Source organism: Myotis lucifugus, unplaced genomic scaffold (assembly GCF_000147115.1).
Source record: "Myotis lucifugus unplaced genomic scaffold, Myoluc2.0 scaffold_131, whole genome shotgun sequence".
Taxonomy (NCBI): domain Eukaryota; kingdom Metazoa; phylum Chordata; class Mammalia; order Chiroptera; family Vespertilionidae; genus Myotis; species Myotis lucifugus.
The window spans coordinates 847,401-872,433 of record NW_005871179.1 but is presented as its reverse complement, the minus strand read 5'-3'; the positions used below and the strand labels follow the sequence as shown (position 1 = coordinate 872,433).

Here is a 25,033-nt window from a genome sequence, read left to right as displayed (position 1 = left end):
GCAGGCTGAGCTGAAGTAGCGCCTGCAGGCCATCAGCGCCCAAGGAGTGGCTGCCGCAAGTCCCGGCCTCCTGGCCCAGAAGGTGCAGGATCGCAGGGACAGCCACCGTGGCGGGCCCAGACTGACATCCTCCTGGCCGCACCACGGGGGTTTGCGGATCTGCAAAGCCAGAGGCCTCTGGTGTGCACATTCCCCCCCGGTGTGCGAACATCCCCCAGCACACTGTCACCCTCCCACGCCTGCAACAGTTGCAAACCAAGGCGTGCACAAGTTCCCCCCACCTCTCTGCCGCACTTCCATCAACCCAGCATGCCTAACACCCCCACAGGATGTGCACACATCCCCTCTGATGCACTCACATCCTTTGGAGAGTGTCTGGGTGTTCTGGGTGCTGAGGGTGGGCGCCTGTGAGATGACAGTGAGAGGGCGGAGTGGTGATGCCCTGTTCCCACGGAGGCCAGTGCAGCTACGAGATCACCTCTGGGGGGTTAATGCAGGTGCTGAGGCAGGAGCAGGTGCAGATAGACACACCTGGTGGGCACGGGCGGCCCTCCTTGAGGTGCCTTTGGTCAGCGTTCAAGATCAAGAACCCAGAGGCGGAGAGGAATTCTGTCCTCTCAGTGAAACAGTGGGATAGTCGGGGCGACTGTAGAGGAGGAATGTGCACTTTGGGTGCCAGCACCCATGAGCGAAGGCTGCCCTGACTGAGCCTTGCTTGCTTGGGGCCTAGCTCACTCCTGCCAGGCAGTGGGTGACAGGATGTGCTTTTCCGAATTAATGAGAGAAAACGTTGATTCTCCTGCTGCCCACGAAGGTGGAAAGTGAAGTGGGGAGACATGTGGGGAGTAAGTGAGGTTTCCTGTCTGGGGGTTCCAAATCTGCTGTTGGTTTCTTTCACCGCTGACTAGAGATATACAGGGTGTCCCCCCAAAATGTATACACACTTTTTTTTTTTAAATATATTTTATTGATTTTTTACAGAGAGGAAGGGAGAGAGATAGAGAGCTAGAAACATCGATGAGAGAGAAGCATCGATGAGAGAAAAACATCAATCAGCTGCCTCCTGCACATCTCCTACTGGGGATGTGCCCGCAACCCAGGTACATGCCCTTGACCGGGATCGAACCTGGGACCTTTCAGTCCGCAGGCCGACGCTCTATCCACTGAGCCAAACCGGTTTCGGCAATGTATACACACTTTGAATACCTACTAATTCCAATGGTTTTAAGCATAAAAAAGAAACAATGGAGCTGTTATCTGTTAAAAGTGTGGGCACAAACAGGTAGTTGGACATTCCCTGAGGGGTCTCAGATTAGAGAGGGTGAAGGCCAGACTGAGGGCCCCCACCCCCACCCCAGTGCACGAATTTCGTACACCGGGCTACTAGTACTAGTATAAAAGCCTAAGCGTCCCTTCGACCCATAGCTATGATGCGCACTCACCACCAGGGAGCAGATGATCAACACACAGGCGTGTAAAAATGGAACAGAATGATGGATCTCAGAGAGAAAAGGGGAGGTGGGGGAGGGCATGAAGAGATTAATGAAAGATCTTATATGCATACAGAGGCCCAGTGCATGGATTTGTGCACTGGTGGGGTTCTCGGCCTGGCCTGTGGGGATCGGGTTGCAACTGGCAGTCCAACATCCCCAAGGGGTCCTGGATTGCAAGAGGGTGCAGGCCAGGTCAAGGGACTTCACTGGTGCACGAATCTGTGCACTGGGCCTCTAGTTTAAAAATAAGCGGCACCACGGACCTGGCTCTGACAAACCAACACTTGGCATCCCCCAAGTGGGACACAGGCCCCGCCACCACCCCAGAGCAACACCCCACCAAATCGCAGCCAATGCTGCCAAGAGCCTATGGCACAAAATGCTGTCCACAGCCAAGCCCGGAAACAGTTACTGGGTAATGATGTAGCAACACCCGGCTTCCTCTCCCTAGCGACTAGCGTCCTTGCAGTTTCTTCAGCCCAGGAACCCAACTTGCTTTATATCCAAACAGTTTACAGTTTAACCAAATGTTTGTGAAGTGTTTTCACGTGCCTCATCTCATTTGATCCTCACAGAAGTCCTGGAGTAGATAGATAGGAGGCTCAGTAGAATCCTATTTGCTTGTAAGCACTGTTTTAGCATCATCACAAACATTTTGATATGTTTTGTTTATATTTTCACTTACGTTCAAAATATTTTTTAATTGCATTTGTGGTTTCTTCCTTGACCCATGGGGTATTAATAAATGTGCTGTTTAATTTCCAGTTTTTGAGTATTTTCTTAGCATCGTTCCATTATTGGTTTCTAGTTTAATTACATTATAGTTAGAGAACTTACTGAGGCTTTTTTATACCCAAAATATGTTCTGTTCATGTGTTCATTAAACAGACCTGATAGTAAATGTTATTCGACCTCATTGGTAGGTCCAGATACTGGCCCATGGTAAATACTCAAATCCTAGTAATAATCACATACGGTCTTCTATATTTCAACTTTCTTTTTTTTCTCCAAAGGTCGTTTCAGCTCTAAGTACTCTGAATCTTTCAGATCAGCTTTGAGAACGCTGATTCTTAAAGATCCAAGACTAAATTTTATATTCTGTATTTTTGGACTTCTGACAGGGACGAAAGAAGTCTATAGTACCTGTGGAGCCCAGGAGTCTTATTCAAGGAGCCTTTCAAGGGTGCTCAGTGTCTGGGATGACACTGAAATACATGTATGGGGTAAATGCCTGGAAGAACTGGGTTCAGTGGAAAAATGCCAAGGAAGAGCAGGGGGATCTGAAATGTGGCGGTAAATACACACCATGAATTTGTGTTTTGACTTAGGGGATAAAGGGAATATGAATAAATAAATTAATGAATCTACTCTAAAAGGATAAATACTAGGTCGAAAATCCCATAAAACTCTAGTTTTGGCTTTACTTAATTTTTTGCCATTTTTATTTAAACTTCTCATTTATTTGTTTATTTATTTTCCCTTTCAGGAATTGAACATGCCTCGTCTAGCCCATGTTCTGACCCCTTAGGAAGTGCTCAAGACCATCCACTCTCCCAAGAATCCTCAGAGCCAGGCTGTAGAGGTAAAACTCATTTTGTTTCATTGTGGTCACTTGTAATATCATTGTCAATTTCAGATTATAAATGGAATGTTTAAAATTATTTAGAAATTGAAGTCTTGTTAAAAAGAAAAATTGATATACTACTCCCAATTTTAAGGGTTTGTTATAAAGGTAAAATTGTATCTTTTGATCATCAGTTTATTATGTAAATATAAAGGATTTTGTTTATTCTTCTTAAATTTTACAAGTAGCTCAGATTTTTTATTTACCTGTTTAACTCTTCTTCACCTTTCAAGGTTTAGCATTAGCGTCACATTCTCTAGAATCTGACCTGACCCTTCTCGTTTATTAGATTTCCTTCATTTCCTTTCATAGAATCTCATTTAAATAAACCTCTATTATAGCACCTGTTACACCATACATACTGCATTGTATTTATTTCTTTAACTAAAAAGACCTTGAGATCAGGATCTGTCTGTAACCCATGTATTCACTAATGTATACCATAGCACAGTACTCAGTGTTTATTCAATGAATCAAGTAAATGGTACTGTATTTCCTTTTATTTGTTGTTTAGTAATTTTTTATTAATTTCAGAGAGGAAGGGAAAAGGAGAGAGAGATAAAAACATCAGCGATGAAAGAGAATCATTGATCGGCTGCCTCCTTTACGCCCCACACTGGGGATCGAGCCCACAACCCAGGCATGTTCCTTGACTGGGAATTGGACTGTGACCTCCTGGTTCATAGGTTGACACTCAGCCACTGACCCATACCAGCGGGCATTATATTTTTTATAAGTTAATATTTCAGATGTCTTCTACCTTTCCACAGTCCGCTCTGTCAAGCTGAAGGAAGATATTTTGTCATGCACTTTTGCTGAGTTGAGTGTGGGCTTATGCCAATTTATCCAAGAGGTGCGGAGACCAAATGGTGAAAAATATGATCCAGACAGTATCTTATACTTGTGCCTTGGAATTCAGCAGGTATCAAATTCAATAATTGTTATAAAATATTACATTTTTAATCTGATAGGACTTGTGAATAAGTTGAAAATTATAGTGTATATTCATTGCTTGGTATTGTTCCTATAATCTCTTATTCCCTTTTTTTTTTACTAAATTTTTTTTTTCAATGACAGTTTACATTTAACATTATAATATTATTTTGTAATAGTTTCAGGTGTGCAGTGTTATGGTTAGAACACTTTACAAAGTGTTCCCCTTGATAATTTTTTATGCTCTCTTGTTCATGAAGCACTTACCTTGATTTAAAAAATCTTGATCATATAGTCTTTTGTATACTGAATTGAGAGTATTAGTAGAATAAAAGAAATTGAGGATGGTGCATTTTATTGTTAAATGAACAAAAAAACAACAACACAAAAATAGCAATTCACAAAAGAAGTGACACAGGAGACTGTGGTGAATGTATTTGTGTATTTGTATAAATCATATAGTCTCATTTACATTTTAAAAAATACTAATTAAAATAATAGTTACACCATTATTTGTCTTTCACATTAGCAAAAATAAAAAATTATATAACACTTGTTGATATAAGTTCTGTGAGTTGAGTTCACCTTTAGAGTGGGTGGGAATTAGTACATAGTTTCTAGAAAGCAGTTTTGAGCATATGTTTCAGGAATATAAGTAAATATTAATACTCTTTTAAAAATATATTTTTATTGATTTCAGAGAGGAAGAGAGAGGGAGAGAGAAATAGAACTATCAATGATGAGAGAGAATCATTGATTAGCTGCCTCCTGCACGCCGCACACTAGGAATGGAGCCCACAACCTGGGCATGTACCATGAATAGGAATAGAACCGTGAACTCCTGGTTCATAGGTTGATGCTTAACCACTGAGCCACACTGGCGGGCTGTTCATACTCTTTGCAAGTAGTTCACTTTTGGGAATCTGTCAAAGCTAATAATCTGACAGCATTGCACAAAATTAGAAGTAACTTCAGTGTCCACCAAAGTGTAATAGTTAAGCAAACTATATTTATAAAGTTATATATTATGTAGCCAATAAAAATTGTTTAAAGTGACTTCTAGTAATATGTAAAAATATATTTTTTAAAAATATTTTTTTATTGATTTTTTACAGAGAGGAAGGAAGAGGGATAGAGCGTTAGAAATATCCATGAGAGAGAAACATCTATCAGCTGCCTCCTGCACACCCCCTACTGGGGACGTGCCCGCAACCAAGGTACATGCCCTCGACCGGAATCAAACCTGGGACCTTTCAGTCCATAGGCTGACACTCTATCCACTGAGCCAGACCGGTTATGGCATGTAAAAATAGTAATATTAAAGCATTGAAATGAAGCAGAGTACACATTTTATGCATATCACTGTATGTTAACATGTAGTGGTTTAAAAACTAGTCATAATAAACACATAAAATGCAATGCATCAAAAATGTTTATAGTGGTTATCTTCTGGGGGTGGTAGAACTCTGGATGTCATTGATTTTTTCTTTTCTTACTTTGCCAAATTTGCTTCCACTTATATAGGGGTCGGGGGTATTTTATTTAAGCATTCATTCTATTTTTTATTTTTATTTTATTTTGTTTTATTTTTATTGATTTCAGAGAGAGGTAGGGAGAGGGAGAGAGAGAGAGAGAAACATCACTGATGAGAGCGAATCATTGATCAACTGTCTCCTGGCTGCCTCCCGCACAGTGTTCGAGAAGATGTCATTCCATGTGAAAGGGCCTTTAGCTGGAATCCTGGTATTTTAACATATATCCTTAAAATGGTTAATAATTTTGTAAGGGTAAAGCTAAAGAGTAACCTATGTTCTTTAAAATAATTTTTTAAAAAAATGTTAATATTAAAAAATTTTATTGGGGTGTCATTGATTTATAACATAAGTTTTACTTAAAATAATCTTTAAAAAAGTCTTTTCTTTGTATCAACATGTGTTTTCACTTTTTTTCTCTTTTAGTACCTGTTTGAAAATGGTAGAATAGATAACATTTTTACAGAGCCCTATTCCAGATTTATGATTGAACTTACCAAACTCTTGAAAATATGGGAACCTACAATACTTCCTAATGGTAGGATGATTATTTTTTATTTTGATTTTTTTCATGGTACACTTCCTTAAATTGCTTAAGTTGTAAGATTATCTTTTTATAAATTGTTCATTTTCTATTTCTGTCCTGATTTGTAATGTATTTGGACTCCTAGAAGAAAGTCTTGGTTTTATTATTGATTACTAGAGGCCCATTGCACGAAATTCGTGCACTTGGGGGGGCGGGCGGGCGGGGATCCCTCATCCTGGCCTACACCCTCTCGCACTCTGGGTGCCCTCGGGGGATGTCCGACTGCCGGCTTAGGCCCGCTCAGTCAGTAGGCCTAAGCTGTCAGTTGGACATCCTTAGCACTGCCGCAGAGGTCGGAGAGGCTCCCACCACTGCCGCTGCGCTCACCAGCCATGAGCTCGGTTTATGGCTGAGCAGTGCTCCCCCTTTGGAAGTGCATTGACCACCAGGGGGCAGCTCCTGCATTGTGCATCTTCCCCCTGGTGGTCAGTGCGTGTCATAGCCACTGGTCGTTCCTCCGTTTGGTCAATTTGCATATTAGCTTTTTATTATATAGAATTTTAGTAAAACTATAGCTTCTAAACAGTGTGTGTATACATACTAACTGTTGAAAAATTTTAAAAAATTACTGGAGGTTCCATTTACAGTTGTAGAAACTGTTTTTGTTCTGGTAATGCTGGTATTGTTGCATGCTGTAGTGGTAACTGCCACATATTCTATTTCCAGACTCTACCTGTTAGCAGTGGACCTTCTTTAATTGTTTATAAAGTACCCTGAACTGGTTATTGAGACTTAATTCTTCATCTTCAAATTGTCTTTGACCATAGGTCATTGGACAAACCCTTAATTCACGCCTGGTCTTAGGCTCCTTGGCTGGGAATGGAGAGTTGAATGTGATGCTCTGGAATTTGTCTCCCTTTCTGTTGGGTTACAGAGCGCTTTTGAAGAGCAGGCATCGTGGTTTGATGCATTTAGCATTCAAAGAGGAGGCTTAGGGACATAGATATATGGAAGTAATAATTCATGTTTGTGGATAGTCAGTCTTCTAAAATAGAATGCAGAATCAGCAACAGAGAGGTTGGGTAGAGAACATGGGGAAAGGCCTGCACTTAAGGGGTATCCTGGGGAAGGTGCCTTTAAAGGTATACTTATTTTAGTTATTCTGCAAGACCTCTGCTTTTCAAGAAAAATCTCAAATAAGTCATCATAACTTTATCACTCAATATAAATTTAAGAGGAGGATCACTTCTTGGCCTTTTGGCTAAAATCAAGAGTAAAATAAGAGGGGGTGGGAAGAAGTGGGGGCACTATCTGCCTTCTTATAATCTTACCTAAATAAAATTAAACGAGTTAACAGGAAGCGTATTGAACTGGAACAGGAGTCTGCAGTCTGTGGCCCATGGGCCAGATCTGGCCTGCTGCCTGTTTCTGGATGTGGTCCATCAGCTAAAAATGGTTTTTACATTTTAAACGGTTTTGGGGCAGGGGGACTCCAAGGAATAATAATATTGTGAGGCATGTGAAAATTATATGAAACTCAAATTTGTGTCTATAAATAAACTTTATGGTATATTATAGCCATATCTATATGTTTTGTCCGCAGCTCCTTGTCTTCTACAACAACAAAGTTGTTCAGAGCCTATATGGCCCAAAATGCTTAAAATATTTACTGCCTGGTTCTTTTTTTTTTTTTTTAAATATATTTTATTGATTTTAGAGAGAGTTAGAAACATGGATGAGAGAGAAACATCAACCAGCTGCCTCCTGCACAACCCCTACTGGGGATGTGCCCGCAACCCAGGTACATGCCCTTGACCGGAATCGAACCTGGGACCTTTCAGTCCGCAGGCCGACGCTCTACCCACTGAGCCAAACCGGCTACGGCAACTGCTGGTTCTTTACAGAAAAAGTTTGCCAGCCCCTGGTCTACAGTAGCAGTAGATTAAAGCTGTTTCAGGAGGATGCTCAGTGTGCAATCATCTGACTTTTTGCTTGTAGTGCCTTCCCTGTTTTTCTGTATAAGAGGGGGAAGGAGAGGAACAATCAGTCCCCCTCCCCCGCCCCCATGTCTTGTCTGAGAATTTGAGAAACTAGTCTTATTTATCAGGACCTCAATGCTGTTTCTCCCCCCCCCACCCCCCCCCCCTCTTCGGTCCAGGTTACATGTTCTCTCGCATTGAAGAAGAACATTTGTGGGAGTGCAAACAGCTGGGCGCTTATTCACCAATTGTCCTCTTGAACACCCTTCTTTTCTTCAATACCAAATACTTTCAACTAAAGAATGTTACTGAGCACTTGAAGCTTTCCTTTGCCCATGTGATGAGACGGACCAGAATTTTGAAGTACAGTACCAAGATGACATATCTGAGATTCTTTCCGCCTTTACAGAAGCCAGAGTCAGAACCAGGTGTGTGGTGGAGTTTGGAAGATTTCTATTGAAGTCTCAGTATTCAAATAGAAACTCATTGCAGAGGGGTAATTGTGTAGCTTTTATTTAACATTTAAATGCTTTATGTCACGGTTAGGTTCAAGGCTTTTTCTCAGAATGAGGAATCGCTTACTTTCATTGGCCTTTAAGTTAGAAATTCTGATATCATTGGTAGAGCCCAAATAATCCTCATTTTAAAACCTCCCAGGGAATTTAAATATATAGCTGATTTAGGGGCAACAGATGGGTCAATTGCTAGTTAAAGGAATCTGTTTAACTTTTAAATCTCCTGTTTCTAAATCTTTTTATTGACCAGAGCACCTCTTTTTAGTTGACAATAAGATGTCAAATTTTAAAGAAACTTGAAAGCTGGCCTAGAGTCTACTGCTTTTATACACAGTAGAATAATAACAGTGATGACAATTTTATTAGAAGAGTTATGGTTTTTCATTCCAGTAGTAGACTATTAAATAATAGTTTGTCTTAAAGATTAAAAAATCAACATTATTATTATGAAACTGGAAATTAAATTTATTTTGACCAAAGTTGTAAGTTCTAAAATTCCAAAAATCCAGTTGTTACTTTCTTGGGATAAGAGTGAAATATATATTTTGAATGTGAAAATTTAAAATTACTGAAAGTAAAATCTTAAAGAATAATTCTGATGTTCATCTTTATGTTAACTTTTTTCTCCTTTACTTTAGAAAATACTAAGATTTATTTGCTTGTTCACCACGTGTCTGTCCTATTTCCTTCTATTTGTTCATATATGGCCCACTTTGTGTTCTTAATTGATATTAATTGGGGAGGAGAGACAGTCAGGTTAAATTTTCCTATTTTCTGATCTTAGGTGCCTAATAAAGATTTGTAATAAGTTCAGCTTTTCTGAATGAAAAACTAACAAAGTCTTCCTTATTTAGGTAGCCTCTAAGTAGAAAACTGGGGTGAATTGTTGTTTAAATATTAATTAATGCAGGAAGCTGGGGGAAGTTGTGTGCTGGTAAGAGCAACTATAAGAAAAGAAAAAGAAAGCCTTTTTCCTCAGGTTCTCAGGTCCACCTGTTATTCCCTTGAAGATTGAATGGGAAAGTGTAAAAGAAAGAGCCCACTTGCCTTGTCTTCACCCTTGGCCTCTGCAGTATTCTGTTAGGGGAAAAGGATTTGCTCTTTTCTTAGCAAATGCTCACTTTATTGAGAATTTCTTTTCCCAACGAAGGTTCCATTTCTCATAATACTATGACAAATAAAAGAAACTTGAACAAATGCCCAAAGGGCACTGATGCCCCATTGTGGAAATACTTTGTTTGTTTGTTTATTTATTTTAATCCTCACTTGAGGGCATGTTTTTATTGATTTGAGAAAGAGAGGGAGAGGGGGAGAGAGAGAGAGAGAGAGAGAGAGAGAGAGAGAGAGAGAGAGAGAGAGAGGTGAGAGAGTAACATCGATCAAGTTGCCTCCTTCCAGTATGCACCTCGACCAGGGATGGAACCCACAACCTAGGTATGTGCCATGACTGGGAATCGAACCCACAGCTTTCGGTGTGTGGGGTGATGCTTCAATCAACTGGGCCACCCGGCCAGGAGAGTATAAATATTTTTAGATAAAGAGGAGAAAACTTCTGTCTTAATGTCTGCCGTAGGAGCAGAGCACCTGAAACCCTTAAGAACTCTGTGCCTATTAAAATCTCTTCAAGTCAGGCTCAGAAGTGAGACATACTCTCTTGCACTGTGCTTTTCACCATGTTCGCCCTACTTTGGTGAGCAGGGGAACATAACTTTTACAGGACAGGGACTTTGTTTTGTTCAGTGCTATTAACCCTGCACTTTAAATTATATCAAGTACCTCCGTAAGTGCTCAGTAAATATTTGTTGAATGAGTAAGGGAAAGGAAAGGGGAGGGAGTGACAGTTTTGAGTGGAAGCAAAGCTTGTTGGGTGTCTTGATACTTGAAAAATATAATCTTTTTATTATTTCCTGCCTCAAGATAAACTAACTGTTGGCAAGAGGAAACGAAATGAAGATGACGAGGTTCCAGTGGGTGTAGAAATGGCAGAGAATACAGACAATCCACTCAGATGCCCTGTCAGACTTTATGAGTTTTACCTGTCAAAATGGTAAGTGCTCTTCCCCTGAACTAGATACAGTACTCTTCAAAAAGGAGTTAACATATTCTGGATTTCAGATGCTTGAATATCAGAAATGTAGCTCGCCTGTGATTAAAGTCAAAGTCTAAAGATGGATTTACCTCCTATTTCACCAAGAAACAAAATGCATTATCTTTATAATCTTTTTCCCAAAAACCTCTTCAAAAGCAAGAATAAGAATCCCTGCCATTGTTTGATCTTTACAACTGTTACTCAACATTTATGTGATATCTAAACTTTGATTTTATTATTTATATAGAAAAGATATTTAGAGGAGCTTTTAAACTACTAAAACTATAAATACAAAAACAATTTGTTTTTAAGGTCTTGAAAATTTTTGAGTGGTCTTTTTCTTACAGAAACTTTATGACTTTAGAGTTGTAAGATCACACCAATGCACTTTTCTTTCAAAGAAATACGATGACTGTATTTGCCCTTTGATATGTGTATTGAGTGCTCATAGGGTTCATTCCAGGATAGTGGGTGCTGAGGAAATGTGGTTCTCAGCATAGTGTCACATGTGAGTTAAATTTGTTGCTCCTAAAAATGTTATAAGTACTAAAGTTTGTGAAGGGTTTACACTGTGACTTCTACTAACATTAGACTCACTTCCAAAACAAAAATGATTTATTGAGTGTGGGAGAAAAGATGTGGAGTTACAGGTTGCTCCTGGGGGAAGTGTTTATAAACTGTGGGTACGTTGCTGATCTGTGATATAAGTCACAGCAAAGCAAAGTTGAGAGCCATTACATTAAAGAGTAGTTATGTATGACCTCTGCTCTCTGATCCCCAATTTTCTTTCTTTTTTCTCTTTTTCCTGTGGATAGTTCTGAAAGTGTGAAGCAGAGGAATGATGTGTTTTACCTTCAACCCGAGCGTTCCTGTGTCCCGAATAGCCCCATGTGGTACTCCACATTCCCGATAGACCCTGGGACCCTGGACACCATGTTAACACGTATTCTCATGGTGAGGGAGGTACACGAAGAACTTGCCAAAGCCAAATCTGAAGACTCTGATGTTGAATTGTCAGATTAAAGCAGAAGTGGGGTTCCAATTTTCATACACATTGGTATGCACCAAACTGTGAATGCATCCAAGCTTTGGAAAACGATGTATAAGTCCAAGTCCCCTTGACTTGATTATAACATAATGGAAAATAGATAACTCGTGAACCACAGTGTGGATGTACAAATGAAAATTGAAGGAAAGAATGTGAACTGAGAAATGTTGTTCTTTGGCAGTGACATAGTTCTTAGACATCTTCAGAATGACTAACCAATTTCTCTGAGTGGTGCATAGTCTTATTTTGTTTGGGAATAACAAATTGTGGAATATTTTTAAGGAAAACAGTTCTATAAAACTCTACCATAGTAACCTTAGACCTTAGAGAGGTAACTTTGGAGTGAAACCTTGGCTGCAATAGGCTACTTGGAGGAGCCCTCTGTCAAAGTCAGGGGAGCAATAGTACAGAGCTAAGAGTGACATCAGATGAGGACCGTGGGACCCAGACTTGAAGACCCAATAAAAATACTGAACTTTTATTATAAGGTAGAGAGTGAAGGGGTCTTGATTTTGATTTTCACTGCCAAGCCATTTCTGTGAAGGATCGAAGCCTCTGTGCTTTGCCGTTGGCCCTCGCATCAGGAAGCAAGGCCTTCCCTGCTGTTCCCAGAATACTGTGTCCTTTTACTTCCTGGGTCTAGCCGTCTCAGCTGTGGGTCGATGTGGGTAAATTAAGGTAAAGGGGTTGAAACTCTGCAGTCCAGTTACACACAGAGAAGTACTGTGGAGCCATTAGACCCCGGGTGTCTTGAAATGTTTCTAGAAAACCCACTAAAATGCCCACTTCTCTGGGTGTCAGCCTTTATTGCTGCTGTCTCATGGCATGAGCTGTGGTGCACAGAAATGGGGCTTATCCTTTTGTTTTCATTTTATCCCCAAATGGCAGCTTTCCTTTCATTGTTTTATCTTCCTATTTTCTAAATAATTCCTCTTATTTTGTCTTTAGCACCAGTTTCTGGAGGCCTGTGTCATTTCACAAAGGATAGTCTCTCCTAACTGGCAAACCTGTGGATGATTCCACAAAGACACAGTATTATTTAGCTATCGGAATTATGATAGAAAAGATCTTAGTGTGTTCCTATACAAAGCATTTGGAAGGTGACCTTGTTGTCCTAAGGAACTTGAAAATGGGGCTAGGATGCAAAGACACTGACTGTCTTTCATAGTCATAAGCAGGTCTTCTTATAGCATTATTCCAAACTCTAGCTGTTTTAGTGGTTTTCTGAGGATTGCAAGTCATAGTGTGTTTGACATATCGACCCATCTCCCTCATCTCCATTCTCAGTTTCTTCCCCACAAAATTTTGAATCAAAGCTTTTATGATGTTGGCTAATCACAAAACTTTAGCAGAGATTAACTTAACCCTAATAGAAATGAGAGAAGTCCAAAGTCTCTCAGAAATTTTAACCTTGAAATAAGTTTAAATATGTCCCATTTTTTAGGTGGGAGTGGCAGGTTTTTTTTTTTTAAATAAGTAAATGAAAGTCATTTAACTACAATAAAAAATTTAAAACTAGGCCTTTTGACATTGTGTACTTGATGGTTCTGTCCCTCGGCCTGTGACAAATTTCATTTTTGTTATGAGAACTGTGTAAAGAAGTAAATCCGCCCCAGTTCTGTATGATTTAATTCCATCTGTGTTTGTCATCTCTGATTGGAAAACTTCTTACTTCCAGACCTTGTTTAATATGGAGGAAAAAACAATTGAATTGTCTCATAAGTCTGCCAATAAACTGTCCAGAAACTTCAGGTGTAATAGTCCCCAATATATTCATTTTCTGTTTTGTATAAACACTAACATTTCCCTTTCTATTGTTGTATGAAAAACAAATATTCTTGGCACAGTAGAGAAATTGTTATAAAACACCAGAGAGGAAAATGAAATCTGTATTTTTTAACTGAGAACAGCCAATACCCCACGTAAATGATTATATTGGGATTTAAATTGCATATTAAATCACAGAGTTGTTCAGACCCTAAATTAATTCATACAAGAAAATATTGGTCATTCCTCATAAGCATAGCTGTTGATACGTGTCCAATTATTTGCTTTTAAAAATTTATTAAAATTATGTAAAATTACATTTTTTTCCAGGAAAGGAAAAAAAAAAATCAAACAGAGAAACAACTAAGTTATCCTTTCTGTTCTTTTTTTTTTTAACCACTTTTGGGTTTTCCCCTTGCAGAAACTACAGAAATATTCCCTTAGAATAAAATAGTATATTTGTATTTGATGGGTGAGTTATTCTTTTTCTTTATAATTTTCTTGAAATAAATTTAAATATTTTTTTCTGGTTGACCATATTGGTATGACCAACAGATGGTATATAACAAAGAAAGCAGTTTTCATAAAATAAATTATTTGGTATTTACTCCGTCCAGTAAACATATTGTTTCATTACAGTCTTTTCGGTTGTTTTCTTTCTTGCATCAAAAGACTTGTTCCCATTTTTAGTTAATTTATTAACTTATATTCAAAACCCTAAAAGCTAGAAATATCAGGTATATTGTATATATTTCATTTCAGGCAAACTTTTTTGAGATTTACAAAGCTTGCATCCATTCAGCTCATACAATTTTGAAATTGTGGGATTAGAATAAAGAATATGTCAATTTTTAAGAATATTTACGTATTTAATTTGGGAATGTGGGGCTAAATGGTATTTTTCTTAGATTTTAGAGCTATCTTTATGCTGTATAAGTATACCTTCAATTCCATATAAACTTTCTATCAAACTGCCCTTGTGGCATTCCTAATTTTGTAAAATAGAACTTTTCTAAAAAGTCTAAAGTAAAATGAATTTTTGCTAATGAATCCCAGTTTTCTGTTAAATTCAGACTTTAATTTTCCATGTTGGAAAGGTTCCCTGTGGTGCTGAGTTGAAATTTTAGGAAAGAATTAAGCAATAATACCCCCAATTCCTCTTGTCTATCATCATCATATGTTACTATCATTGAAAAAATAGAAGAGGTATTGTTACAGAATGGAAGATCCAAGGTTTTGGATGCTAGTCTTTTCACTTACTGGTTGTATAGCTTATAAATTATTTAATCTCCCTGTGCCTCAGTTTTTCTCACAAAGTGGAATAATAATAACTTATCATTTATGCCTGGCTTTCAAATGTTAAGTAAAGATATATGTACCCCTGTATTCACTGCAGCATTATTCACCATAGCCAAGATATGGAAACAACCTATTTGTCTTTCAATGTACAATTAAAGCTGTGATACATATATACAATGAAATACAACTCAGCTATATAAAAAAGTAGAATGTGTTACCTTTTAAACAGAAGAAAATTGTCCATTGCTACTTAGTGGAAAGCAGTAGGGACGTGGGGAGCGGAGTACAGTAGGTAGAAATTGTGAAATAACAGCAGAAATAAGTTCTAAATTACAGTGAATGTAAACATCTTAAATTTAACTGAAGACAGATTCTCACCCTTGTTTTCCCATCTTTATTTACTTGCCCTTCTCTGCATAGAGACATTAGTGTTTGAGGAAGTAAAGGCATGGAGGAATTGGTGTGTGCCTGGAGCCTATGGAAGCCCGCTGGTGAGAGGTGCCACAGTGAAGCAGCGCAGCATCAGAGCAAATGAGGCAGTGAGTGGCTGGAATGGTTAGGAGACTGATTACATTGTGCAAATAAGTTAAACAATTAAGAAATAAGTACATATATCGAGCATAATGGGAGCTCTCCCACTGTTTGAGAAAGGATTAATGAACGTGGAAAGGGAGAAGGCTAGAAGAACCCTGAGATGTTGAATGAAATTGGAAGAGTTGGTATGAACTCATAGGTTTAGATAGACAGATAGATATAGTTGTTTATAGTGATATGAGTATCTATATATATAAAAGGCTAAGTGACCATCTGTCTTACTGGCTGGTAGGTATGACATGCACTGATCACCAGGGGGGCAAATGCTCAATGCAGGAGCTGCTGAGCTGCAGTGACTTGGCAGCGGTGGTTCTTGGGTGACACTGGTGGGGCCGCGCGATTCCACCTTTGGCCATGGATTATGTTGTTGCTGGGGCACTGTCAGCCCCGAATCTGGTTTACTGCACACTTGTGTTTGCATTGCACACCCTTTATGACAGCAACTTTGCAGAGTGCCCTCTTGCACTCCGGGACCCCTCGGGGGATGTCAGCCAGTTTCGGCCCAGTCCCTGCAGGCCAGGCCAAAGGACCCCACCTGCTGGAGGGACCCCACTCACTCCGCCGCGGTGCCACCCCAGGTGTGGCCAGCTGGGGAGGGACCACGGGAGGTTGGATCCAGGGCGTGTCCGGCCCATCTCCCCCAGTCCTGCCCCACTGGCCACCGTCTAATTAATTTCCCTTCAGTGTGCACGAATCCGTTGACCAGGTCACTAGTGTGTGTGTGTGTGTGTGTGTGTGTGTGTGTGTGTGTGTGTGTTATGGATTGCTTGATTCTATCCACTGACATGGTATAGAAACAATTTTACCTTGGTAGCAATAAGCATACCAAGAGCTAAGGCATGAGGGCTCAATGACTGATTCCAAGACTGGGGAACGAAAAAGATAATCCTGGAATATCTTTTGAGTATGTAAATGCTAAAAAGAAAAAAAAAAGGTAGGGATGTGTCAGAAGGAAATAGGAGGCAGCCAGAAGAGGTTTCCATTGGACGATTTGTGTATCAGATTACAAACTAATGAATAAAATAGGAATTCATGAGTTGATATTGATATAAATGAGTAAAAAATTTAAAAGATTGGATAAATTTAAAAAGTCTAACAAGGGTAAAAGTGATGCAAAAACATTAGACAAATATTAGGAGGTATCTGATAAAAAAGATTTAATGCAACAAAGAAAAACGGTGGGGGATTACATACTGATAGAATTAATAAAAAATTATAAATATGGATATTACTATACTTCATAAATAGCCTGAAAACTAACAAAAGTTTGGGTAAAAGGGAGGATGGATAACCCTTGGGATAAAAAGGGAAATGAGAAAGCACCTACAATGGACTAATGAATGATAAAATTATTATGTCTGAATCTGGGAACAGAGCTGAAGCAGAACTGAGAGGGAAAAATTAGATTTAAAATCATGTTTCCTTTTCATGAAATCATTTTCAGGGAACAAAGATTAAGAATGAATAAAGCAATCATTCAATTCAATAATTTAAAGAATGAACAACAGGGGAAAAAAAGAAGAAAATAGTAATAAAATCAGAAAAAATGGAAAAGAAGACTATCATATATGGCCTTTATTATGTTGAGGTACTTTACTTCTATACCATTTTATTGAGTGTTTTTATCATAAATGGGTGTTGTATGTTTTCAAATGCTTTTTTTGGCATCTGTTAATATGATCATACGAGTTTTATTTCGTTAATGTGGTATATCACATTGATTTGTGGATGATGAATCATCTTTGCAACCTTGGCATGAACCCCATTTGATCATGATGTATGATCCTTTTAATATATTGATTTGACTTGTTAGTATTTTACTTAGGATTTTTGCATCTTGTTCATCAGAGATATTGGCCTGTAACTTTTTTTTGTATTGTATTGTCTGATGTTAGTATCTGGGTAATGTTGGCCTTGAAAAAATGAGTTGGGAAGTATTTCTCCTCTTGAGTATTTCTAGAAGAGGTTGAGGAAGTCCGGTAAAATTCACCAGCGTGTTGTGGGAGGTTTTGATTACTCTTTCTATTTCCTATATATAATGATTGATCTATTTAGGTTTTACAGTTCCTCATAATTCAGTCTAGAAAGGTTGTATGCTTCTAAGAATTTGTCCATTACTTCTAGGTTATCAAATTTGGTGCCATATAGACTTTCATAGTATTCTTGTATACTCCTTTGCATTTCTGTGGTGTCTGTGGTAACTTCTCATTCTTTGATTTGATTTGATTTGATTAGTCAGTTGTTCAGTAGCATGTTTAATCTCCACATACCAGGTGTACCGGTTAATAATGCGGAGATTTTTCAATAGATGGAGTTACACATATGTTGAGATATATGCAATTTGATATGTATGCTATTTCTTCTTTGAATCAATAGTTAGTTGTTCAGTAGCATGTTTAATCTCCACATACCAGGTGTACCGGTTAATACGGAATTTTTTCAATAGATGGAGTTATACATATGTTGAGATAAATGCGATTTGATCTGTATGCTATTTTGTTGTATTGACATCAAGCTTCAAAACTTCATATGTCAAATTTGCTGATGGGGTTAACATCATAGAAGAGAAAAAGGGAGGGGAAGAAATATCGATGTGAGAGAGACACATTGATTGGTTGCCTCCTGCACATGCCCCAAGGAGGGCAGGGATCAAACCTGCAACCTAAGCATGTGCCCTTGACTGGGAATCAAACCTGAGACTCTTCACTGCATGGGCTAATGCTCTAACCACTGACATAGGCCAGGATATAGAGTTCTTTCATTTTAAACTCTCGGTTCTCTTCTCCCTCCTGGGTCATTTCTAGATTTCCATCTTCGAGCTGTTTCTCTCTTCCATCTGGTCTGCTCTATTTTCATTGCTCTTTAATGCATTCCTTAACTCATTTATTGAGTTCTTCAGTTCCAGAATTTGTTTGGTTCTTTTTGTAGTTCCATTCTCTTTAGTAAAGTACTCCTATTGTTCATTAGCTCATTGAACTGCCTTTTTAAAAAAAATATATTTTATTGATTTTTTACAGAGAGAAAGAGAGTTAGAAACATCGATGAGAGAGAAACATCGATCAGCTGCCTCCTGCACATCCCCCACTGGGGATGTGCCCGCAACCCAGGTACATGCCCTTGACCGGAATCGAACCTAGGACCCTTCAGTCCGCAGGCCGACGCTCTATCCACTGAGCCAAACTGGTTTTGGCGAACTGCCTTTCTGAGTTTTCTTGTATATGATCGAGTTTCTTCATAACTGCAATCTTGAATTCTGACATTTAAACCACCATCTTCCATGACTTTGAGTTTGATTTCTGGACATTTCATTTTGTGCGTTCCCTTTACCTTGGAGGGTCATGTTATTTGATGGATTGTTTCTCTGTGCATTTGAGGTAGTGAATTTTTCTGTTTACTGTTTTGCTTTCAACAGTTCAGCAGGTTGATAGGTAGGGCACTTTATTTTCCACTAGATAGTGGTATAGCACAAGTTTTTGTTTTCTTACCTGCAGTATTTGAGCCTCTATAATCACAATAGAGCAGCACTGCTTTTGTTAAGAAAAATGCCATGTACCTATGTGAGTTAAGGGGCACCCATAGGAATATGGTGGATGGTAGAGAACTGATTTTCTGAGCTCCCAGAATTACCTACTTTTCACTAATGGCTACTGTCACTGCTGGGTTTTTTTTGGGGGTGGGGGGTGGGAAGGGAAGGGTGTCTCAACTGCCTCTACTAGGCTGTGCTGGGATCTGTGGGACAATGGAGGCAGGTTTGTAATTTCACGATTCTACCCCCTGCCTGCAGTGGCTGTCAGTACTGCTATGCTGTTTAGGGCAGCATAAATCCTGAGTGACTGTTGTGGCAGCCTGAGCTGAGGCATCATTGTCAACTCTAGTAATTTACTTGGGGCCAGGGAGACCTGTGACAGAAGCAAGCCTAGACCCATAGTCTTTTTATTTTGGGTCTTTATTTATTTTTATGTTAATCCTCACCTGAGGATATTTTTCCATTGATCTTTTTATAGAGAGTGGAAGAGAGAGGGAAAGACAAAGAAAAACATCGATGTGAGAGAAACACATCGATTGGTTGCCTCCTGCATGCACCCCGACCAGAGCCCAGGTGAGGAGCAGCGTGTGCAACCAACGTATGTGCCCTTGACTGGAATCAAACCAGGGACTCTTTAGGTCCGCAGGCCAACCCTCTATCCACTGAGCCAAACTGGTAGGTTTAGGCCCATAATCTTAACATGAGTTTTTGTTTTTAATATATTTTTATTTCTCTCATAACAATCCAAAGACTATTCTTGTAGGGCAGCTCTCTTCCAGATGGTGGTTCACAGGAAGGTTGTTCCCCAGGTGCACCTCTGCTCTGGCCAGCAGATAGAGGAAGGGAGCGGGAGTCACAGAAAGCTTTAATGGGCCAGGGCTGAAGATGGAAATCTCTTCTGCCCATATTGTGCACAAGTCTAGAAATGTAGATGAGCTGTGTGTCTTGGGAAAGGACCTTGGTTTGGTGAACGGTTGGTCTCTGCCACACCCAACTTCAGGGGTCTCTCCCTGCAGTGGTTAAGAGGTACCGGGTCTCTGGGTACTTTACTTCTTTGTCTACCAAACCCAACTTGCTATTTCCCCCTAGTCCAGGACTTGGTATGGCTTCATAAATTATAGGAGGACTTAGTAAAAGTTCAGCTAAATATTCAAAAGTCAAAACCTCCTGTGTGTGGGTTCCAGGTATCAGTGTGTTTTAAAAGGTGCTCAGGTGATTCTAATAGGCAGTCAGCATAGGACCCACAGCTATTGGTGCCAGAATGTGATTAGCTTAGAAGTGAGAAGGGGTGGGAGAGGAAAGGTTAGACGTGGGCAGATTTGAATCTGCACTGAGAATTGGATAGAAAACTGGCCAAGACCTGTCCTTTGCATGAGATAAAAAAAAGCCTGATCAATACACTTCGATGTCAAACCTGAGCAACTCTTGAGAGTCCCTTTACCCCCTTCCAGCGGGAGGCACAACAGTAGACAGTCACAGCCCCAATGCTGGAAATATTGGAAACTAGGTAGCCACCACCAACTCCACCCCCAAACTGAGGTAAGTAGACGGAAGGGGTTACAGTCATGGTTTGGGCATAACGAAAGAATGTATAGGCCCCTTAAACCGATCAACACAGATTCCACAAATGTCAAGGGCCTCCTCCATGCTCCTGAAACTCTCTTTTCCAGGGACTGATGGCCCGACTGCATGCACCTTCTTTCCATCCCATTTTCAGAGAGTAACTCTCAATGTATGTGGCCACCTCTTCAGCTCCTTCCACTTATCAGATGGGCCAAAGGGAAGTTGTAAGGACAAGGATCAGTCTCTCCCCAAGCAGGAAGCCAAGGCTGCAGCCTTCCAGCCCTAGGAGTTTTCTTTGAGTTTTGCTTCCTGGTAAGTTTCCTCTCTGTGGACAGTACCTAGTGGGGTTCCAGAAATGCAAGGATGCCTTCTATTTGGTGTTCCTTCCGGCGCTTCTAGAAAGGGCCCCACACCCTGGGCATTAGGCCCTGGGATAAGGGGGAGCTGCCTCCCTAAAAGCCAGGGCAGCTGGCCAGCAGGGGCTGGGAGGGATGCACTCCTCCACCAGCAGCCAGGCAGCTGTCGAGGCACAACCCCAGCACCATTGGCCACAGTGTTGATGCCAGTCCCACGACTTCCCTGCTGGCGGTCATCACCTCTCAGGGATGCACCGGTGGCTGGACAGTACAGGTCAGTGATGGAGCACAGCAGGAAAGTCAGCGGGCACATGTACAATTAAATAGCATGTTTAATCATTTCACAACAGACAGTAGTATAAACTGTAAGCTTCTTTTTAAAAAGTCACCCCCCCCAAAGCTCCCATTCCTCAACACCCAGACATTGTAGGAAGTCTCTCTTCCAAGGAGCTGAAAATCTTTCCAGGTCAGGGTCACCTTTTGAGTAGCCAATACACACACGCACGCACACACAGACACACGCAAGGGACACAAAGAATCCGATGGGGCAATCGCACACATGCGCTCTCATGCCATAACATTCCAGTCAGCTGTGGCTCTCTGCTCTCAGCCAGCGCTGGTCAGAAGGAGATGGGGAGGCGGTCTGTGTCCAGCCTCGCTGCTCTGACACTGCAGCCAGCTCTCTTTTACCCTTGGGCCAGACACCTTATCTGCACCACCAGCCCAGCATCTGTGGTGAGGAGAAGGGGGCGCCACGTCCTCTGGACCCAGTGATCCCAAAGAAGAGAAGAATGTAGGGCAGGCTCTTGTAGACTGATAGTGCTTGGTCCTGTACCCAGGCGTGGGGGGCACAGCTAGTCCTCCCTGTGCAGGTGCTCTGGGAGTGCAACACTGCCAACAGGGAGCTGGCTGTGTCCACCCTTAGAGCAGGGGAGAGGTTTGCAAAAGAGGAGGCCCTGAGGTGAGGATATGCGGGGGAAAGGGGAGGTAAGAGGGGGAGGGGAGACTACCAGACGGGTTTAAAGAGGAAACCTCTTCATTCACAGCTTTGTTCAGAGTTCCTGGAGAATGTCTCTGGATCCAGGTATCAGCAGCTCTGGTTGTAGATGATACGGGGGGAGTTGACCAGCAGATGCTGGCAGAACAGCTGCCCACTGAAATGGGAGGTTTGAGAACCAGCCTGGCAATGCTCTGGACCCAAGCACTGCCAACCCCTACCCTGAGGAGACAGACCAGGTGACTGGCTATAAGAGCTCCTCCCGTGGGCTCTTGGTCTTAAGTGGGGTCTGTCCGTTGGGCACGGAGCCATTCTGACCATGCAGGAGTTTGCCCTTCTCTCTGTCTGGCCACGTGAAGATGGCATCATCGCTGTCCAGCTCCGACTCAGAGTGCATCAGGCTGCTGCTCAGCATTGGGCCTTTCTGTTTGATGCCTGCAAGGGAGATAAGGGACTCCAGCATCAGGAGCACCAACCTTCCCCAGCTTGAGCCACACCCTCCTCCCAGCCTGAAGAGCAGAGGGACAGGGAGTCATGGTCCTCTCTCCCTGCTGGGAGGGGCAGAGGGAAGGAGGTGGCTTCCTGAGTCCTCCCAGTGCTGGCTAGCTGGAACAGCCCTATAAGGAAAGTCAGAGTAAATGAGACCAACAGTTCCAATGCTGATGGTTTATCTCCAGTAGTCTTGGTTAGTGCTACCCAATGATATTCTCTTTCTCTTAAATGTGCAATGTTTTATCTCCCTTTATGAATAGGGTGGAGTTCTTGGGAGGCAGGAAAGCACAACAAACAAAAATGCAAGCTCTAACGCTTTCTCGGTGTCCTGGCTCAGCATGGTATGAAGTGCTTGCCAGTTTCAGACACCGAGTCAGCCTGGATTTCACTCTACAGAGATGTTTGCATGGCTTCAATGAGCGGGACCGGAGGTGGGAGAGCAGGCACATGGCTTGGGAGGGCTCTCCTGATGGGAGAGTCTGACTAAATAGGGACTCTGAGAGTTTTCCTAGCGATCAGCTCATCAGAGTACGCAAACAAGGGCCCATGAGAAGCACCTGAAATCAGAAAAGATGTCTGAGATTCTCCAAGCCATGGAGGAGGTCACCTTTACTACTGTCCCTGTGGCTGCAGAGAGGCCACACTGTACAATGTGGTCTGGCAATGGCTTTAGGGCAGATCCTGTCCAACAGCAAGATGGCTTGGGCTCTGACTGGTACAAATAATATTCCAGAGAAAGCAAAAGGTAGGCTGAGATAGCATAGCAGGATTAGAAATGGGACTTTTTTCCAACAGCGAGAATCCAGCTTGGCAGTGCTCTGAGTCCAGGCACTGCCCACCCCCAAGAGCTAACCTATCCCCTTTCTTAAAAAGGTGAGTAGTCAGATGAGGTATCTGAACCCTCATCATCCAATAATCACTTTTCCTCCCCGGGTCCCACTCAGATCCCCAGAAAACACTGAATGTCCTAAGATGATTCAGAACCATTGTGCCCCTTCCCTGCCAGACATGCCTGAAGTCTGTGAATGCTGAGGGCAGTCAGACTCGGACTGCATCTGGGGACCATCTTGGGTACAGTTCTGGGACATGACTGCAGAGCAGCAGGGCCAAAGAAGAACCCTCAGCATCTTGGGCTTCTCCAATGTGGTGGGATTGGCCAACATAAGAACCAAGCCCAGGTGAGGCTCAAGGTCCTCAATACCCCTGCTTTGCTCCTGTAGAAATACTCACCCCTGCCTCTCTGTGCCCTCTGGGGGCTTTCTCCAACCAGTCCCCACTCGAAGCTTCCCTTCTTCCCCACAGCCCTTCCGGTCCATAGCTGCAGAGGACAGGAGCCTGAGGGGAGACAAATGCTCCTGGCTCCACAGTACATAGCACTACCCAGGGTCCTCCCATTGTGGGCTTCTGCTCTGCTTAAAGAAGTGAGTGGCCTTCACTCACTACACAACACAAGCTGGGAAACAGGTAACATCAATGGGAGCTGAACAGACATCTGTGACTCAGCAATTCCATTCCTAGGTCTACACCTAACAGAAACCCATACATATGTCCACTGAGGACATGGCAGAGTTCTTGGCACCCTATAATGCCACTCCTCTTAACAGCCAAAAATAGAAAGAAAGCAATTGCCCATTAACAATATGCCTGACGAATAAAAATATTCAGACTGGAAATTATCCTAGATAATAAAAGCCTAATATGCAAATTGACCAAACGGCGGAACGACCGGTAGCTATAATGCACACTGACCTCCAGGGGGCAGACGCTCAATGCAGGATCTGCCTGCAGGCCCCAGGCTAGCCAAGGCGGGTGTCAGCGGGGAAGAACCCCCCCATCCCCCAAGTTGCCCTGCTGGTCACCTCACAGATTGGCCCTGATCGCCAGCCAGGCCTAGGGACCCTATCTGTGCACAAAATTTCGTGTACCAGGCCTGTAGTACAGCAATAAGAATCAACTATTGCTCTGCCTAATTATGGGTGAATGTCATAAATAGAATGTTGAGTGAAAGGAGCCAAATACACTGATTTCATTTATATAACTTCCCAAGATATTAGAAGTAAGGGGGGGGGGGGGGGCAGGGGCAGTGGCTGGAAAGAAGCACAAAGGAGGCACTTCTGGGAGCTGATTACATGTGCCTGTTCAGTTGTGAAAAGCCATTAAACTGTTGAACCATAAAAATGCCATTTTTAGAAGCTAAATAGTAATTTCACATGGTTCAACCTAATATATTTCAATAAAATGTTTTGTTTTGTTTTAAATTGATAGAATAGCATAACAAAATCCAAAAGAAAAGCTGCTAAATGTGAATCATATCTCCGGAGGGGGCATGCCCCATGCTCCACCTGGCGGTCTTTGTTCCCAAGAGTTCCTTCAGGTGGGACCGTTCTGTCTCCAGTCACCCCTCACCCAAGCTTACCCTGGCTCCCAGCAAGCTTCTATACAACACGTCTTCCTCCACAACATGCCCCACTAATTCCCTTCTTCAAGCTGAACTTCAAGCCCATACCTCATAAAATATAGTCTCGAATCCCAATCCCCTCATCTTGCTAGTGAGCCTGCTCTGGGCTGCTCCCGCTAATCCAGAGCCCAGAACAAGAGCCAGGGCTCGTGACCTGGTTAGCCACCCCAAATCCAAGGGTGTTCTCACCACCCCCTTAGTTAGACATTGCCCTTAAGAGAAGGGCCTGCTGAGCCTTACCT

The 25,033-nt window shown here is 41.7% G+C and overlaps 2 protein-coding genes across 17 annotated transcripts in view; one reads left to right on the top strand and one right to left on the bottom strand.

The window, feature by feature from the left end:
• The window catches only part of ZMYM4 (zinc finger MYM-type containing 4), a 117,062-nt gene extending 102,918 nt beyond the window's left edge, over nucleotides 1-14,144 (top strand). For 4 of the 9 annotated variants that reach the window (XM_023758463.1, XM_023758462.1, XM_023758464.1 and 1 more), the window contains 7 exons: nucleotides 2,615-2,786; nucleotides 2,980-3,075; nucleotides 3,888-4,039; nucleotides 6,009-6,120; nucleotides 8,267-8,515; nucleotides 10,520-10,649; nucleotides 11,507-14,144. In XM_023758463.1, coding sequence (XP_023614231.1) covers nucleotides 2,615-2,786; nucleotides 2,980-3,075; nucleotides 3,888-4,039; nucleotides 6,009-6,120; nucleotides 8,267-8,515; nucleotides 10,520-10,649; nucleotides 11,507-11,714 — 1,119 coding nt within the window. In that variant the 3' untranslated portion in view covers nucleotides 11,715-14,144. Of the gene's footprint in view, nucleotides 1-2,614; nucleotides 2,787-2,979; nucleotides 3,076-3,887; nucleotides 4,040-6,008; nucleotides 6,121-8,266; nucleotides 8,516-10,519; nucleotides 10,650-11,506 lie in introns of those variants that run through there. The other 5 variants (XM_014460443.2, XM_006094180.3, XM_014460438.2 and 2 more) reach the window with 3 other exon arrangements.
• A 7,014-nt stretch (nucleotides 14,145-21,158) lies between these two features.
• Nucleotides 21,159-25,033, bottom strand: part of KIAA0319L (KIAA0319 like) — a 113,767-nt gene continuing 109,892 nt past the window's right edge. For 7 of the 8 annotated variants that reach the window (XM_006094177.3, XM_006094178.3, XM_014460445.2 and 4 more), the window contains 2 exons: nucleotides 23,564-23,668; nucleotides 21,159-22,276 (listed from right to left, as the gene is read on the bottom strand). In XM_006094177.3, the coding sequence (XP_006094239.1) occupies nucleotides 22,089-22,276; nucleotides 23,564-23,668 (293 nt within the window). In that variant the 3' untranslated portion in view covers nucleotides 21,159-22,088. The remainder of the gene's footprint in view (nucleotides 22,277-23,563; nucleotides 23,669-25,033) is intronic. The other variant, XM_006094179.3, reaches the window with a different exon arrangement.